The sequence below is a fragment of the Cryptosporidium muris genome, genomic scaffold, assembly GCF_000006515.1.
Source record: "Cryptosporidium muris RN66 scf_1106632373469 genomic scaffold, whole genome shotgun sequence".
Lineage (NCBI taxonomy): Eukaryota > Apicomplexa > Conoidasida > Eucoccidiorida > Cryptosporidiidae > Cryptosporidium > Cryptosporidium muris.
This window is the reverse complement of record NW_002196581.1, coordinates 92284-108381: the sequence shown is the minus strand read 5'-3', so window position 1 is coordinate 108381 and position 16098 is coordinate 92284. Positions and strand designations below refer to the sequence as shown.

The 16098-nt window shown below is 30.4% G+C and overlaps 2 protein-coding genes across 2 annotated transcripts, besides 3 other annotated features; one reads left to right on the top strand and one right to left on the bottom strand.

Annotated features, from left to right (window-relative positions):
• Nucleotides 1-598: 598 nt before the first annotated feature.
• On the top strand, nucleotides 599-1642 carry CMU_010860 (uncharacterized protein; the record flags this gene model as incomplete). The annotated part of the gene is made up of 1 exon (XM_002142451.1): nucleotides 599-1642. One exon carries the CDS (start codon nucleotides 599-601, stop codon nucleotides 1640-1642), a length of 1044 nt encoding a protein of 347 aa, XP_002142487.1.
• Nucleotides 1629-1649: a sequence feature (AT_rich).
• Nucleotides 1650-1715: 66 nt separating this feature from the next.
• Nucleotides 1716-15227, bottom strand: CMU_010850 (EF hand family protein; the record flags this gene model as incomplete). The annotated part of the gene is made up of 1 exon (XM_002142450.1): nucleotides 1716-15227. The coding sequence occupies one exon, from the start codon at nucleotides 15225-15227 to the stop codon at nucleotides 1716-1718; it is 13512 nt and encodes a 4503-aa protein (XP_002142486.1).
• Nucleotides 8315-8335: a sequence feature (AT_rich).
• Nucleotides 15228-15730: 503 nt separating the features above from the next.
• Nucleotides 15731-15783: a sequence feature (AT_rich).
• Between the last annotated feature and the right edge of the window lie 315 nt (nucleotides 15784-16098).

The window sequence follows — 16098 nt, the reverse complement described above, 5'->3', positions numbered from 1 at the left end:
CGTAGGGCATAGTGATATAGGATATAGTGGCGTAGGGCATAGTGATATAGGATATAGTGGCGTAGGGCATAGTGATATAGGATATAGTGGCGTAGGGCATAGTGATATAGGATATAGTGGCGTAGGGCATAGTGATATAGGATATAGTGATATGGTGGCATAAAACGTAGCAATGCAGGGTACGGCAGCATGGCAGTGGGGGGGTACAGGGCTGGCAGGGTGCGAGACCCCGGCAGGGAGGACTAGTAGGATCACCAACCCAGCCCAAACCCCGGCGATACATTAGCTTAATGAGGTAGCCCCTCAGGGCCCCAGAAATTTCCACCAGACCACAGAGGGCCGATAGAAGGGAATTGGTGTAGTTTTCAACTAGCAATAGTCGCGCATCCGCTCGGCGTCACCTGCAACGACATTGCCCCTGGCGCAAGACTGGCCGCTTGTCCCTCCGTATAAACAATACCAGCATACAGACACAGTTATATGATGGGTGTAGCCTGCAGCGACCGCATCCCTTTTCATAAGATGTAAATTGTAAGAGACAAGAAAATCTTTCTGGAGCATCAATTAGTATGAAATAATTTGGCTATTGCTAATATATATGTCGGAAACTTCCAAACATAGTAAATTAGATGTAATTAGAAGTATTATCAAAAAGAAGGGGAATGAGATTCGTCACAACACTAAGAGAGATCACTTCTCATGTTTATTATGTATTAAATTCAGTTCTCTAGCATTTATAAATGATACAAACTCTAAGGATGATATTAATGACTCTGTGTATATCGTAGATTTACTAGAAGCATATTTAAATTATTCAATTTACTGCTTGTTAAATTACATAAAGAACAAATATTGCAATTGTAAGAGTAGTGAAGAAAGTATAATTGTGTATTCTACATTTGATATTTACAAATTTGGGATTGATATTCAGAAGATAAATTATAGGAATTTCTGTAATGGATTAGACGTGAGGAATTTAGGAAGCAATATAGAGTCACTCCTTGGAATACATGTCAGTTTGTGCAGTAATCAGTGTTTAAATAAATTGTTATCCTTAAAGTTTTTGGAAATTATTATTCAGAAGTTATATCATAAATTTGGTGAACATAAAATAAAAGCTAATTCAATTGAAAGTGGACATCCTTCATTTACACCTCTGGGAAATCCTGAGCACTACACTCAGAATAAGTTATGTATACCATTAGAGCCATTTCCGCTTGTTTATAATACAGATCATATAGTAGATATTTTGGAAAATCAGAATTTCCAATACAATAGCAACTATAAAATAAGTAATGGAGTTTTTGCATGTATAAGAGTCTCTGAAGTTAGTAAAGCATTATATATTGATCCAATAATAGATATTGTTGATAAAGCATGTCTTGAACTTGGTCTTAATACATATCCAAAGGATAGAATAATTCATAGTTCTCTTGTGTATATTAAGGCAGATGACTTAGATATAATGAAGGATAATATATTAGGTAATATTACTTATAGAAATGTTTCTTTTGAAGAGTTTCTAAGCCAATCTGAATATTCGAGTAAATTGCCACTAGCTAAGAAACCATTATCTATATGGGTTGACAAATTATATTTTAGGCTTGGAATTAAAGAGTATACATTACATTTTAAATATTAATATTTTAGTGTGTTTATAGAAATAGTAGTAAATTTTTGAACTCAGAATATGTTTCGCTAATTCTTTTTTTAAATTATTTGTTATGTCTTGTTCTCGGTATGATTTGAAATGTGATTCTAGATTTAAATATCTTTTTATAATTATCAATAATACAATATACTGTAAATGTCTTTCTATTCATTTGAACCGGATGATATCCAAGTGGTAATCTTGTAGTTGCACCATGGTTATCACATTGTATATCATCATTTTTACTAAAATTATCTAGTAAACTTAAGTCATCCTTTCCAAAGTTTGACTGCAACTTTTTTAACGATGACTTTCCTGCTGAATACATCTTCATAAATGTTTTATTGTGCAAATCGTTACTATCACTATTACTTGAGTTATTATAGGCATTTGAAATGGATGGCCTTTTATACAATACCATATTATTATTCATATTAATTCCATTATTATGACTATTTAAATAACTGACAGATGATGTAACACCACCATAAACAGGAATTCCGGTATTGCTGGTATTTTGAATATTCATATCTATGTGTTGATTGGATTGTACTGCCATCCTACGAATACATCCAACCTTATTTATTGTGAAACTAGGTATTACCCCATTTATAATACCATTTTCATTTGAAAATACTAGACCAGTATATTTTGGAATATTTGGTTTGATACACCATCTTATATTAATATTTTTTGTCAAGAAAATATTATGCTGCTGATTAATTGTACCTTTAGAGCAATATATGATCGGTTCTAAGTAGACATTGTCTTGGCTATATAATGTTACACATGGTCTTGGATCATTTATATCTGAACGGTATTTATATGGAACTACATAACCTATCTTTAAAATTGGGCCTTTATCTGCAGAAAGTATTATTGATGATTGTATATTTCTACTTCTACTAGGATAATCTGATCCATATTTTTCTGATTTTGAATTAATCCCATATTTATATCTACCTTCATTTGTTATCATAATTTGTTCATTTAATTCAACTTGTTCAACAGATGTCTCGATATCTCCACCCATAATGTCCTCAATTCTCTGCTTCATTCTCTCTTCAACTTCCTTACTATCTTGTGATGCACCAGTTTGTAAACCAACAGCACCAACAATTGCCAATACAGACTGCACAGCTGTACTCAATTCATTTCTCATCCCTTCAAATGTTTTTATTGCAATTCCAACAAATGCACAGAATAATAATAAACATGTTGATGCAGCCATCATAATTATTCCTTGTCTTTCATAACTGAGTCCAACATGTTCATGTACTAGTTGAGGTAAAAATTTACCAAATAGAACTTCGAAACCATCTAATAGTTCTTGCAAATCTAGTGATTTATCTTGGTTTAAATCCATTAAATCAAACATTCTTTTTACTTCTCTAACTGGCAATTGTATCCTCATATTATTTAATAAATCACACAGCATGTCAAATGACAATCCTTCCTTACTTAGTGCAGCTAAAATTGATACAATATCACCTGGTCTTATTAGACCATACTTATTACTATATTGTAAACAACGAGATGTTGCTTCCTTTATTAATGCATCAGACTTTTCTAAATGTAAACCAATATTTAAAATAACTTTTATTGCTTCGGGCCATAAACCAGTCATTAATTTGCGTGGTAGTAGACGTCTTAAATTATCAATATGTATTACAGTACCTTCCATTGGGTCCATTCCTGTTGGATCCATTAGTATACGCAGATGCATTGAGTGACATAATGACTTATTATCTTGAAAGTTCCTTTGTAATCTTGAATATTTGTTTTTTTCATGTATACTTCCTATATTTTCTGTAGTATAATTTGATAATAATATACTAACATTATTCGTATCAATATTATTACCATGTATTATGTTATATTCATCTTTAAAGTTATCTTCTCTATTCTCTTCTATAAATGGTATGATAAACAATGAGATATCAAAAGGATCTTTCGGTAAATTCTTCCATAGAGAATGTACACCATATGGTGGTAATGTTATTTTTGCTAATGACAAGAATCTACATAGCATTTCATGAGTAAAATAGCCATGGTATGAACATACGTCTTGTGCATCATAGTGTAATTCTTTTACACTAGGTTCAATTATTGATGACTGGTATTGAAAAGAAGTCGAATTAGATTGTATTTTATTTGTTGGTTGATTATTATTTACTGCTTTGTTGTTTATTATTTGGCTACCTATATCTTTATTAACAACTGTATTTATACTAGTATTATGATTTATAAAATCACCATCTGCTATATTATTTCCAAGGGTATTTCTGTTATTTCCAGATGTAGGTGATGAGATTATTGAGCCTGCAGTATTATTAATATTGTATTTTGTATCACTTTTATACGTCGGCTGTAAGAATATCCTTAAAATAAAATCACGAGCATATGCAGCATCAATGAATGGCTGTACATTAGGTAATTTTAAGTTCAAACATAATAATAACCATAGAATATGACTCTGAACTGGATGACTAGAGAATCCTAGGGCTGTAATAGCAGCATCAAATACATCAAATGATATTTTGTATGATTTAATTCTATTTTTCCTACCAGTAACCTTTGATAAATCAAGATGCTGAGATGATCCACCCAATATTGCTCCATTATTACTTGATAATGACCTATTACATAACGAACCACCTGAACTTGTACTTTTCTTATTAATGTTTGATGTTCCTAAGTCTATTTTATTCTCTTTTATTATAGAGAGAACTTCCTTCTTAGTAATTCTTTGATCATTTACTATTGAACTTGATTCATTTACATTAGATGAATTATATGTAGTACTTGATGTTATATCAGGATCTTCCAAAAAGCAAACATAAAATTTTTTATGAAGTCTTATATATTCATGTAATTGAGATCTACCTATAAAACCATTACGCGAAATTGATAAAGTATTATATTCTTGAACTATTTTTCCAGGTATACCTTTAATATTTGTTAATAATGTCCAATCTAATAATTCTCCATAATCTGTGCGTTTTTCTGGCAACATTTTATTTATATTATCATCACTTGAATGTTGATTTAATTCACTTAAAACTTCAATTGGTAAAGGCCAAGATTTATCAGATTGAAAATTAATATTTAATCTATAGTTATGGTAACTATTCTGCATACAATTGTTTATTGATAATGATGCTAAAGAAGTCGTTGAAGTTGCGCTATTAGATAAACCAGTACCTTTGTGGATATGCAATACATGTGTATTGAGTGTTATACCTAGCTCCTTTAGTCTTTCTAAAGGATTTCCAGTACCCATTGAAAACATTTCGCTACTTATTAATCCAAGGAAATGTAATGATACTAGTAATCCAGGAAAATTCAAACATTTATCTGTCAAAGATAATATTGCTAAATCTGTTAATTCAACTGGTAGAAATCCACTTCCATTACTTAATTTTGTAAATATATTTTGTACATGCTCATAATTCCTTTCTTCTATATAGCTACTATTAGACTGTGACATTTCAAAATGATCATATGATACACATGGTAATCTGTCATTTGAAAGATTAATCCCACACAATCTTATTAATAATATAAATGCATCCATCCATAAGTACTGTGAAACTATTACTTGTATTACCTGTTCTAAAGTACTTTCTGTGAATTCACTCGAAGTTGATCTATTACTCCCAAAGCTACTTCTAACATTAATTGAATAAGTACTTCCACTATTCAAATTTCTACTATTATCAAAATGACTACTAAGATCATTAATATCGTTACTTTCATATAATCCATTCAAGTTACTACTATCACTCAAAATTATCGGCACATTGTTATCTATAGACGATTCTTTCCGTAATACTGTTTGAATAGCACCTATAATAACCTTTACTCCTTGATAATTTCTAGGTAGAATTAAGACTTCTTCTGTAATTAGTGTGTGAGCTCTTTTCCATGGTATATCAACTGTTAACATATCAACATCTGAGTCCTTTAAGACACTTAATGCATATAATGCCTTTGTAATTAATGATACTTGAAATTGTATTGATGCATTTCCTTGAGATAATGATATAATCTCTAATGTATCTCTAACATTACTTTCATTATCAACGCGATATTCTTTTAGTGCATCAACTACTTGTGCTGCTGTTTTAGGAGGTGTCGATATGAAGTAATCTTGTATTTGTGGTGATAATTCCCCTAGCATTGGCCCATAGAATATATTAACAATTCTTGCTGCCTTACGTCTTATCAATTTTGGATGTATAGTATCTAAGAAGTGCTCAATACCTTGTCGTACACGATCACGATCAAATAATCTTGATACAATATGATTAAACATATGCCATATATCTTGCCTTATTTCATTATGTAATAATCTCATCAATTGTAAAAATCTAGCCGGATTATTGTCATCTCCATATAGATTGTCATAACTTGGAATAAACGTATCATTACTTATACTTGGGCTATTGGAATTTCCATTATTGTTGGATACTATTGATTTCAATGGTGAAGTATTATTACTATTATTGTCAGCCCTATGCATTATTCCAGAGGATATTGTGGAAGTTTGAATTTTACTATATTTAATAGTATCATTTTCATTCACAAATTTTACTTCATTAATATTGTTAATTATTCGTGAATTATCAGTAGTATTACTTCCAATGACTGATGTGCTACCAAACAATACATTAAATTTACCAAATATTGGCTCTAACAGTGCAACTTGTGCATCAAATACTTTATATGCTAATGAGTGAATATCATGAAAAGCTGTTTCTATATCTGGAGTGCGTAAACTACGAGTTGAAAATGTAAAAATATATCGTAACTTCTGCACATTAATAGCACGCAATAGCTGATGTTTTGTGTATTTCGATTTGGAATGTTTATTAGAAGATGAATAGTTTAGATCATCACATTGGTTTTCATATTCATAACCATTACCTTGGTTGTTGCTGCTCCATAATTTCAGCCGATTAACATTGCTATTTAAAATATCAGTAGTGCAGTCATCATAGTTACTGCGTTCTGGTGCATAAAGTATCCCATTCCATAGATAACCTTTAGGATAGTGAGTACTTTTATTTGAAAAATTGATGTATTTAACCTCATCTTCATCATCAAATATATCGCCAAATTCTTCATCAAATTCATCTTCATCATCTTCATTCTCAAGCTTTTCATCTTGTTCTCTATCTGTATTCTTACCATTTCCACAATTTCCATAATTAGTACTCAAGCCAGCATTTTCATCATCATTATAGCGCACTGGTATAACCTTTTCATAATCAGAATCTAAATCGCCTGGATATAGTGAATATAGTAGACTTATATCTTCAATATAAAAACCAATTGATGATGTAACATTTGTATGGCATATAGTATTAAAATACTTCACTATTTCGTTATAGCTTGTATTTGGACCATTATAGTAAAAGCGATCATAGTGCAAATTTTTTGCCCAATATAAGAACTCTTCCTTATTCAGGACCCCATCATCATCCATATCAAAGAAGTCAAATATTAAATGAACCTTAATATCATCAGACAAAAACTCGCTAGGTGGAAATACTGGTACGCGTACTATTGCTGAAGTATACCAAGTATCACATTGCAGATGGCCCTCTACACGATAGCCAAATCTGGGACCATATTTTAATCCATCCTGTAATAGTGCTACTTCGAAGCCTTCTAATAATCCATCTACTTTTTCAGCTTCATTTATTACATCGTTCTTGGTTGCCAGCTTCATACCATAATATTGCTTCATAGCTTCATCAACCCCAATAATCTGACCATTCTTATTTACACCAAATAAGCATTTCGAATTAGTTGGGGTAATTTTTAAATATTCCCATTGAATTCCATATATTCTATTATATTCATTACTTATGCATGAATTCAAGGATCCATATGGATATTTATTTTGGTTGCTTTGTAAATATTCACTTTTTTTAATATTAGAGTTCTTGATATTTCCAATGGCAACTGAGTTATTGATCTTTAAATTATAGTTATTAGTCCCGCAGCCTAACAGCATTTTTGACCACGCATATTTATAATGTTTTATTTCACAATGTAATTGTTCAGAAGCTGCTGCTCTAGCATCATTTGGATCAATAATATTTATATTATTCGTGAATTGTTGGTTAGTAGCTTCAAACCAATGTCCAAGAGCTATTGCAATTAAGGATTGCAAATTCTCTACAATAAATCTATCAACAATTCCACGCGAAGAGCTAAAATTTGTCCATAGACTAACAATTACAAACCCCAATGCTAAAAGCATTACTACATATGGTAGAATATTATCCGAGTTAATTAGTGATCCGAGTAGGAACCACAGTAAAAACATAGATAGTGCTAATAGAGTTAGAAATGTAGAAATTATAGTTGTTAGCATTCCAATTTCTTCAAATAAACGTAATAATTTCCTCCAGTGATATGATAATTTGTTAATAAGAGATGATGAATTCAAATTTCTAATATTTGTCAACTTTGAAGAACCAGAAGTTATTATTGTAATATCTATAATTAATAGGTATAATAATGAAACTAATATTAAATATGGTATTGGGAACGGAATGGACATGAAAAAATTCCAAGTTGGATTAAATACAAAGTCAGATGCATAACTTGGATCAATAGATAAGTGTGGGCCAATTATTGATAATGATGATAAATAATTATATATTAATACTAGACAAATACATGTTATCGGAAATATTGAAAGTACAAGTACTTGAAATCCATACAGACATATATTAAAAAATATAGGTAGTGTTGAAAATTGCAAAGTATACCATAATTCATGCAATATTTCCTGTTTTTGCTTAATATTTGCAATATAAAGTGGTACTAATATACCACTAGATTTACCCATTGTATTTCCAAATGATGACGCCATTATATTAGCATGATTATCCAATATATTCGATATTTTATACATATGATTTAATTTAGAACCAAATTTATCTATATATTCAGATTCATCCATTGGAATAGTATCAGTGAAATTACTATGTTCGGGTAATGCTGTATATTCACAGCTTACTTCATCTCCATTGTAATAAGTTCCAGTATATTTACTATTTTCACTTTTTTTGGTTAATTTATCACATTTACTAACCTTTGATATTAACTTAACATTAGTATTTTTTACTAATTTGAATACACTTTCCCATCTTTGCCTGGTTTTATTCAATGATTCAGAATTAATAGATCTCCTTTTTTTTATAAAATTCAATATTGTTTTCCATGTATTAAATTTAGATGAACGCCAAGTTGAACGTCTACGATAGATTGTGGAATATTGTGAATTTACAAGCAGTGCAGATGATAAGTTTAACGATTGTATTGAATTATATTTGTTTAAAACTGGATAATCAACATTTCCAATATTATCATCAATATTATTATTTAGTCTATGATAGTCATTTGAGTTGTTTACTAAGGTATCATTATATGTTGAATTGTTTTCTTTCCAACAATATATCTTAATTCTGAATTTAAGTAACCAATTTTTTATTTTTGATAGTAAATGACAATATTTGTCTGTTAATAATGTTCTAATAAATAAAATTAAAGAATCAATTCTCAAATTATGAATAATTTTCATTATTACTGGCAATAATATACTTGTATCTAATATAATCCCATTCTGCAATAAAAATCTATCTGGAGATGATGACCACCAATAAGTTGAATAGTTAAGTGTACAATTTTCTATAACATCAATCATTTTCCTTCTAGACTTAAAGAATATACAATTCTCAATGGATTTATCTCCATTTATATGCTCATCATCATTACTACTATTAGAATGAGCACTGTATATATTATCAGAATAACTTGATGACTTTACGGCAAGTACTTTTGAACTAATTAAACATTGTCCAGGACAAAATATCACTGCATCATGAGATTCTGTTGGTATAGGCTTGCGGATATTTTCACATACCCTTAAGCTTTGCCTTGATACAACAAATCCGTTACGTTGTAAGTCATCATATGTAATCACCTCCATCTCTAGGCCAAAAGTGCGACAAAAAGTAGCATATAATAGTTCAAATTCGCTTAGTGTTGTTACCCTAATTATAGTAAAGGCATTTGATATTGCAACAATTATTTGCTGTGTACCTTTGATTACTTTACTTGATGAGTTTAGTATATTATTTGAAGATATAATTCTTGGTATAAATTTTTTACCTAAAACCGTAATATTGGAAGGTACATCACTTTCACATATTGTTAATACCAGATACACATCTCTTGAACTCGATCTATGTGATAAGAAAGGAACTTCTATACCCCATGCATGTGTTCCTGTATTAGGTAAAGGCTTTCCACCATGGAGAGAAACGATATATTTATCAGTATAATGATCAAATAAGTGTAGATATACATTTTTAGGTACAAATTTAGTTACATTAGGAATATTTGGCCAGTGCCATTTTACTTGAATATCGCTTCCATTTATTAATATACGACCAGGTGTATCATAAATAAAGCATGGTTTATCATATTCTGGCATTAAAGGAGGTATATGCTTCGTACTATTTGAATTGACACTTGTATCAATATATTTAGTCACTACCTGATTATTCTTGGTCACACTTAATAAAGAAGAATTTGTCTGCTCATTCGATGATACTTTTGCCATTTCAATATTACCTTCATTATGCAAAGGGCTACTCTTTTCATTTATTCCTATCTCTGTCTCCAACTGCCCAGAGTAATTCATATTCATTTTTTTAGACCTAGGATTATTTGTATCAAGTACTGCTGGCAAGTCATGTCTCATATATTGTACCCAAAATGACCTATCTAAATTCATTGATAATTCACCCCACTGACCACCACCTTCCACATAATATAACTTAATAGCAACAGATACAAAACGATAAATTGAAATAGTTGTATTTGTAGTAATATCATATACCTGAATGTTGTCTTCTGTATGAATATCTTCATCTAACCAATTTGTATTTATTGATCCTATAGATTTGCTAATACCTCTATTTAAATCATATTTAAAAGTTCCGGTTACATCTGGTATTTGATCATCATCGTCTTCGTTGCCTTGGTTCTTGACCTTTAATGAATCCCATACAATATCAACTAGATTTGAACATTTGATATCACCAACAGCAACAACTTGTCCGCTGTCTGCCTCTTGTAGCTCAAATAGAATTCTATCATGAGATATCAAATTCTGTTCAAGATATAAGTCTGAATTTAAATTTTCCGCTTCAGACTTAAATTGGATAGTTTGATTCATATGATGACCACTATCTATAGAACTATTTTCGCTATTCCTTAATATATATATATTGCTGTTGCTTGAGTTATGTTTAATTCCTCCATATTTTGTATTCTTATTCCTTCCATTATTATTTGAATTATAAGTCGCTGCTTTTTCTGGAATGCCCTCTATTCTTATTTTGTCACTCTCAAAGGATTTATGATAAGCAGGATCTTTTAAAAAGTTGTTTATTTTACTACGTTCATCATTTGCTGTTGTACCAGTAGAAGTTATCCTTCTTGATAAAAAGAAAGTATCTTTCGTTATTAATGTTGCAGTTACGACATATCTACACTGTTTTCTCTTTTCACCCAAACCACCAAATGTCTTAACCTTTTCATTATTTCCAATATTGCGTTTGTCAATTCTTGATATACCTTCATCTTCTAGTGCCCTTGACAGTGATCTGCTTAAATGCATATTCAATTCATTTTTTATCTCATTGACATTAATATCATCATCACTTGCAAGTTCCTTTTCAGATACTCCAAATTTCAGTTCTTCATTGGAATGACCATTATCATTATCACCGTCATCATTTAATTCGCCATCACGTTTTGTTCTCTTGCCACCCAATACATCATAAATAATAATCTCAATATTTTTGAAGTGAAATGGAATTCCAAATGATGAGTAATGATCTGTATTTTTGTCTATAAACAAGTACAAAGATGACCTCCTTGTAGGAAGAAATCTTCTCAAGAACATGAGTGGTAGGTCTACAAACCTCATTTTATTTCCTGGTATAATCTCATTACTCCAGTAGCTTTGCTCAATTATATGGCCAGTTGAGGATATACGTAATATTCGTAAACGATATTTGTGGTTTGATATCAATTCATAAGGAGCTGTAGCTTCAAACCCACACTTTTCAGAATATTTCATTGGTACAAATAATTCTTGTTGGTTCCTACCTAAATGTGTTGTAACAGTTGCTTCATGTGCTGGTATATATAAGAATATTTCACTAGATTTATCGTCACTATTCGATGCTGTATTTGATGACACTCCATTACTATTAGCACATGAATATCCAGATTCACTTCTAATTAAATTACAAAGATAATTTTCGTGTATATCTATTGGCTGAATATGAATACATAACCTTTCCATCTTTCTTCTTCTCTGCCTTTGATTCCAACGCAACAACAAACCAAAATTTGGCCATTGTATTGTTGATACCATTACTATCCATTCAGCTCCTTCAGATATTCTAAAGTCATGATTTAATCGATGAGAAGCTGTATTCACTAATTGTAATTCGCGTACTCCCGTCAAGAACCATGGAAATACGTAATAGTATAGTATCCACATTGCAACTGCAGCTACTATAACAGCACATAATACATTTAAAGATAGGGAGACAATATATCCTTGTATATCGTTAGCTGTTACTAAATCACGTAATATAGCATCATTTTCTGCAGAGTATATATACTGTTCAACTTTATTGAAATTTGTATTAAGCTTTGAAGCTGTATGTACTAGATTATTATCTAATAAATCACTATGTGCAAATAGCCACTTTATATAAAAATCCCAACCAAATATTTCAAGTAAACTTGAGAAAAATCTACCAAAATTATTCAAATAGTTTTGAGGGGATAAAAATAAAATTTTATTGACTTCAACTTCATCATAATTAAGTTTATCTGCTTTGGATGACCATACTATAACAGTAGGCTGTTGTGCAGATTCCAAAATAGCAGAATTTATAACAGCAAAAATATTTTCTAAAATTGTAGATTCACACAATTTAAATGAGCTTGATAACCCCATATAGTTCCCAATATCATTAATATCTTCAGTATTATTGCTATCTTCAGGCTTATCATTTGGATTACTTATAACGTCTGAATCACTTCCGAAGACACTATGTATATCATTTTTTAAATACCTACCTTTATTTTTATCGTAATTCGATAGTAGAGATGGTTTATGGTATGATCCATCATTCTTTTTAAACAATGACTTGATGTCTCCCCAGCCAAATGTATTATTAGATTTTTTTGTATGCAAATTATGTCTATCATTACTAACATTTAAAGGTGCAAATATCTCATTTATTTTTCTTGTAACATTTTGAATAATAGACCCATCTTCATTAGTATTATTATATAAGTCAGTTCTTTTATAACCAATAGAATCTAAATTTGATATTCTATTAGTATATTCATTGTCAATAGTTATTACATCCAAATCTTCTAAGTCTGAATTTACTATAGGAACCAGACATTGTAATCCAAGTACGTGGATGTAGAGTGAATATGAACGAGGCTTTAACAGTCCTCCAGATAATAAAATCAATCCAAAAGAATTCTTAATAAACGCTTTTGATGAAACCGCTTTCCATGTTCCTTTAGGGTATTCATCATTTCCAAGTATATTAATATACAAAACCCAAGGACCAGCTAAATCTTCTTGAAGCCATTTTGCAAAATTATCAAATCTTAATTTTGAGAATGACAGTAAGTGTGGATCTTTCCATTGTTCCTTGCCTGCCCATATTTTTAATGGATCATCAGCATTTAAATTGTGAACTGTAATGTAGCTAGGTGGATTATTTCCTTCTATATTTATATTAAGAAAGTTTTTGGATAAAAGTGATATGCCTGAGTATTGGCTAGGTGTTAAGTGTGCTACTAAACATTTGAACTTCCCATAAAACTGTGTATTGTATAGCCCATGATATTTTTCTATTCTAACCTTTATATTATTTGCACGTAATTGTGCCATATTTGCTATTCTTGTTGGCATTGATAAATTTATGGGAACCTTACTATTTATATATACAGGAGCTCCTCTGCTTTCTATAAATATGAATTTATTTTCTATTCCATTTTTAGGAGTTGAAATGTCAAATGAGACCCAACCATCTGAGATTGTAGTCGTAATGTTTGGACTATAAATTTCTTTAAAATTAAAGACTGCGTGCAGGGCTTCTAAATGAAGGCTAGATTTTACGTATAATGGAGTATTTGATGAAACGTGCATATAGCTTGAAGAAGGTACAAATCTTATGTGTATATTATCAAATAAAAAGTTGTTTGAGACAAAGAAATTGATAGAACATTGGAAATATTCAGCATTGTTAAATTGATGTAGTTTGATGTTTAAGTCTGTTTCGCTCGTAAAATTCCATGAGCGTGGGCTTCTATCGCAAAATTTTCTATAATCACTTAAAGATAACTTTTTAAGATCTGCATGATCAGACAAGGTCCACGGAAATATATATCTTTTTAATATCCAAAAAAGAATATTAAATGAACAAGCATATTCAAACTCTTTCAATCTATTTGCCGGAACTCTATATCTTCCATTAATACTATTATAAATAAAAGAATGAGAAAATATCCCCCAGGATCGTATCTTCAGATAGCTTAGGTTGTTAGGAGACTCCAAAAATTGCACATGACAATGCTTAATATCTAATGAAATATTCATAGGTTTCATAAATTCAGTTGGTGTAATTTTATTTTCCTTATTTGAAAATAGCCAAAAAATACGATCCCGTATACTTGAATTTTCCTTATTTTTAGAGTAGTTCCCTTGTTTCTTTGAATTATTAGGTCTTAACAGAGTACTAGATGTATAGGATGTTTTCATTGCAGGAATATCAATATTTAGATAACCTGTAAAGTTTGCAGGTACTGAATGTAGAGGAATTACTTCATTAATTATATAATAATTCAGAAAATGAACAAAACCATATACAATTGAAATAATAAAAATAAACCATACATAAAAAATTGGTCTAGAATTTAATTTCTGCACAGGTATTATTGGAATACCAAAAGATACTGGTAACCTCTTCACAACAAGGAAGTCAGAGTTAGGTAAATTCAAAACACCATAGTTATTTTTCTCATGAAGTCTCTTTTTATCAGTAAACTTATCATACTCTGAGCTCGATATGGATATTTCTTCACTCATTATAGAATCTTCATATTCCCCATCTTTCTCGTCATATTGTTCCCCTATCATTAGCAATTCTTTGCTATTCAAACTAGAATTCTCTCTTTTATTTAACTTAAAATCCTGATCTGAGGCAATTTCCTTTGCTTTATCTAGGAACTCATTACTTATTATATGGTGATAATATGTTATAATACAATCATCTGCATCGACTTGATCTAAAATATGATATTTAGTTGGTCTAGATGTAATACTGCGAAGAAATTCATCATCATATTTATTCATCATTTCAATACTTCTATTCAAGTGATAAGCTTTGTCATTTCGCAAATTATCTCCTTTATTATGGTGAACAGGTTCTGGATCTACCATATTTGTAAAATAAGTGACTATAATGTCTACTAATAATTTACTGCAATCACTAAACTGTCCTTTCGAATATTTCTAAATACCTTGGATTACAATATTAACCAAACTTCAACCCACAAAGTAAGCAATCTCCAAAGACACCAAGTGTGTTATATGAATATAACTTCTAGCTTTAAATTATATACCAGAATTATAATATATAAAGTTTGAGAATTATTTTCTAATGAGCCAACTTCTTATTACACAAATACATAATAGAAGCAATTAAAGACGCCTAAAGTGTGTACCAAGAAAAAGTGGTTATGTATCTTCGATAGTACAAATTTAAGAATACTTTAATTGGTGTTATACAAATATTTTATAACGCTCTTTACTATAGATGATATTATTTCGATGAAGTTTAAGATTTCTTGCTGCAAAGTATTCTTTATTAAAAGCTTACGTGTTTCGCATGCACCGCCGATAGCCAACCCCCCACATACTCCTAATGGAGAAAAAAGGGATAGAAAAAAAATTTACATATTTAAAATATAAACCTATAATAAAAAAAACAAATATAGAAGTAAAAACTGTTCATATCTACGATTTTACACTCAAGTACAGCAATTCAGTAATTTTTGAGATAGGAGGATAGAAAAATACAATTGGTCATAATTTAATGCAACCAAAATCATTTCTCTTAAAACTATATAAAATTAAACTATATTTTCAATGCATAAGCCTTAAGAAGATACTCTCTTTACTATCTGTTACAATGAAATTATAATATTACAGCTTCTGTGGGGACATTCATACCGCCTAATCACGGGTTGCAGATTCTGGGTATTGGTAAGTTTATGCGATTCAACCTACTTCAAACCTATGGAAATTTACA